The 3,977-nt window shown below is 34.7% G+C and overlaps 1 protein-coding gene across 1 annotated transcript in view; it reads left to right on the forward strand.

Annotated features, from left to right (window-relative positions):
• Positions 1 to 3,521, forward strand: part of tmem181 (transmembrane protein 181) — a 175,776-nt gene extending 172,255 nt beyond the window's left edge. The window contains exons 16-17 of the mRNA XM_048601241.1: positions 39 to 105; positions 2,076 to 3,521. Coding sequence (XP_048457198.1) covers positions 39 to 105; positions 2,076 to 2,154 — 146 coding nt within the window. The 3' untranslated portion in view covers positions 2,155 to 3,521. The remainder of the gene's footprint in view (positions 1 to 38; positions 106 to 2,075) is intronic.
• The last annotated feature ends 456 nt before the right edge of the window (positions 3,522 to 3,977 follow it).

A 3,977-nucleotide genomic window follows, 5' to 3' on the forward strand; every position in this document is an offset into this window, starting at 1 on the left:
GTAAAGGAATTTATTTTAATAATGTTCTCTTTCCTTAGAATCCCAGCAAAAGGATAACCCAGCCTTTTCCATGCTGAATGATTCCGATGATGATGTGCTTTATGGGTGAGTTAAGATTGTAGTTTAAGATCTTAGCTTTCTTTATTTGCAACTTGGCCATTTTTGACACATCATTCATTTACGTTTACTTTCCAAAATAAATTGTTTCTTTTGGGAGTGTAAAATTTTAATTCTGGAAGCTTGCGGTGTGCAGATTGGAAGATTATTCATTCTTGTTTGACCTTTCCAAGCATTAGAATGAAAGTTATACAGTGCTTCTGAGGGACTGATTTTCAGAAAGTGTTTTTTAGCACGGATTTGACATTGATCAGCTGGTCTCTACACCTTAAAAGTGGGCCAGCCTGTTCAATAGAGGATGCTTTTTCCCCTGGTTTTGTACCTCCGCATCAATCAAATATACGAAAGATTAGAAGATTAAAAAGGACAAATGCCCCAATTTTTAATATGTATCACTACTATCTCTGGTGCATAAGTAGACACAAATTTTGGGTTCATATTGAGGTGAAAGCTACATTAATCACTTTGTTCTATTCAATAATAGTTGTGTAGCTTTCAGGAAAGTGGGATATATCTACATTTAGAACTTACAGCAGAAGAGAGTATTGTTTGCGCCCTTCAAAAGATTAAGGACCTAGATTAGCCAGATAGGCCCACAGTATTATAGGCTTCCTCTGATGATTGATATTCATTTCAGGTTTACTAAGGATCACAAATGCTAGACTTGTCATTACAGATTGGTATTCTTCACATGAAACTCCCAAGTGTCTCTGCAAATAAAGGTACAGTTGTAGAATTGTAAAATAGAAAATTCTCAAATTCCACAGAGAACAGAACATAAAACTGAAGTGTAAGGCATCAATGCTGGCTTGAGCGTTTTGTGAGTTTATCCAATATTAAATCAACATTAAACTGGATAGAGCAAGAAAAAAATGATGACCAGAAAAGCAATTCTGGGGGTAGATCTGCAGATGTAACCATAGAATGTCTCTTCAGCAAAACAGGATGCTTAATCAAACTAATCAAGTTAAGGAGAGCTCTGGAATCTCACTACAACAGGGCAAAATCTGGCTTGCTGATATATAAATCTGCATGAGACCAGTTGTGTTCTTTTGGATAAATTGCTGCCTGTAAGCTACATCCACTTTAAAACCTATAAATGAAACAAAACTTAAAATTGATTCACAAACTAGCACTTTGTCACTTTCAGTATCACTGTTCATATGGAAGGCTAGACAGTAAAGCAAGTCAATGAAGAGCATGCTGTACAGATCAGTTTATCAAATCATCAAATCAAAACATTGGCTGGAACACCGATTAGTCACATCAATTACCAGTTGTCCTAGGTGGGCGATCAGCTCTCCGCTGGAAGTTTGCATGATCTTACCTGTTTTAAGTTGCACATTTAAAGCTCTTGCTTGTTTCAGTTTAGTTTGAAGATGTTTAAAGTCTTATTAGTTTATGATGTTAGATATGCAGCTAAAAGATTCTTAGCCAGTATGTTTGAGCCATAAAGTAACAAAATACTTTATAGATATTTCATAAGGCTTTTCAGGATTTCAGTAATGGGCTGGAGACACAAATTTAAATCCTACCATGGTAGTTGAGAAATTTAAATTGTATGTTAAATTTGTCAAATAAAACAAGATCATCTCTACTAATGTCCATAAAAAGTAAAATTTCTGTTTTTAAATAAAAATCCATCTGGTTTATTAAAATCCTTTTGAGGAAGGATCTGTGCCATATTTACTAGGTCTGGCCAATGTGTGAGTCCAGAGCTGCAGCAATGTAATTGACAATAAACAGCATATTAAATGGGCTAGCAAACTTAACTGTGTTCAAGAGGCAGCTCATCATAATCTTCTCAAAGGCTGTTAAGGATGAGCAAAAATGCTGATCTTCCCACTAATGCACACCAAATGAATAGAAGAGAATTTAAATGATGCAAGTAAAACCCTATCTAATATTTTTTGAAAATTAAAGATTTTCTTCAGTAATTTTAAACTTTTTCATGTTAGGAGTGATTATGAAGAAATGCCTCTACAAAATGGCCGTGTTAGTAAATCGAAGTACAAGGATGAGTCTGACAGTGACTGAAGTGCACCTTCAAAGGACTGATTGTTAGCAAGAACACATTCCTGAAAATGGGTGGAATTGATTTTTCTTCAATTTTTCATGCTGCCATCCACTTAGCTCAATTTTGTAGCTACAGTCATGTCATTGTGACTTCACAAGTAAAGATTTAACTGGTTTCATTCTCTATCTTGCTCTTCTATCCTTATCCGATACCATGTGAGCAAAGGAACAGACATATGCAGATGATAAGGGTTTTTTCTTCCCAAGTGAAAAGGATTATAATAGTTTTTTTAAAATTCAGAAACCTTTTAATCTTCTAAAACATTTGTACCTTGTGAACAAGTATTGTGTCATGAATGTTTGTGGTGTTAACTTGTTTTTAATTTAGGGAGAAATCTACAAGGTATTCACAGCTCTAAAGTAGGGTTACGGTGCGATGCTCCTGAAACAAAAAGATTAGAGTGCTGCTTTATAAACAAGGTTACTTTTTCATTTTTAAAATCCAAGAATTTATTAAGAAAATAAATTGAGCAGTGGACAGAGGCTGTGGTTCCAGTCCCTGCCAACATCAACACAAAAAGCAGATCCAAGTATAAAATACCCTGTGATTTACTTTTCAAAAATATTAATGAAGTTTAGAATTTCAGCCCCTGTTTTAGTTAATGCTGCTCTTAATATGAGGTTGTATATTGTACTTCTGTTAAATAAGAATTACAGTGCCACTGTTTGAGAGCTGATATCTGCAAGTATTTGTAGGAGTTAATTTCCTCTTATCACATCTTTGCGGTGTGTTATTATTTTGGAGCAAATGTTGTGACAGAAGTAAAAATCAACCTCCCAGGCCCCATTTTAGTAACTCTGACTATGAATCTGTCTTGGGACGTCTGGGCTGGCTGACTCTTTCATTTTGATTTACTACTTGATAGTAATCAAACTTTAAGAAGTATTTCACTATAATGTTAACTCCATATTACTAATCCAAATATGGAAAATTGAAATTGTGAATACTTATATTCTCTTCCCCCATTCTCTGTTTTAAGTAATTGTTGTTTTACCCTCACTAATTAAATCTTTTCTATGTTTACTAACTATTTGCTTTTGATGGAAACTAAAACATTTGCTGACATCTTCCCTTATCTGTCAACAAGCAGAAATAATTTATTTAAAGATAGTATTGTCATAGCATTCCATTGTGTTGAATTGAGCATCTCCAAAGTTTGGTCTTGGTTTACAAGATACAACAATGAAGGAAAATACAATGTAAATAATATAAATTTAATGTTTCTTGGCTATATCCTAAGGAAAACAAAACTGTATACGTTGTACCTTTTCTCCATTTAAGGCATTCACAAACACTTCATAAATCAATAAAGTACTTTGGAAGCAGAGATACAGATCTGATGCAAATGTGGCAAGTTATTTAAAACAGCAAAAGCGATAAATGAGCAGAAATACAAAACTAAAATTTTGCAAATGTGGGAAATTTGAAAAGGAGACAGAAAATGCTGGAAATAGCAGATCTGACAGTATCTGAACAGAAACAATATTAACTTTTCTAGATAATATCCTTTCATCAGGAACTGGTCATCATGAAGAGTAGTTGACCTTAAAGATTGAGTTGGATTTTTGTGGAGGAAGCAGAAATGCTGAGTTGGGAAGCTTCCCAACGCAGCAGCTCTGAATCTTGAAAGAGGCCCCCACCCAACATATTTTCACAATGAGGTGAAATGAAATGAAGGGACAGACTCAAAGTTGCAGCTGAGGCAAGCAGATGGTGCAAATTGCAAGCAGAAATGCCTGCCTCCAGTTTTACTGAGACATTGGCCCAGTTTTAATTATAGTCA

Source organism: Rhincodon typus, chromosome 9 (genome assembly GCF_021869965.1).
Source record: "Rhincodon typus isolate 14 chromosome 9, sRhiTyp1.1, whole genome shotgun sequence".
In the NCBI taxonomy this organism is placed as follows: Eukaryota; Metazoa; Chordata; class Chondrichthyes; order Orectolobiformes; family Rhincodontidae; genus Rhincodon; species Rhincodon typus.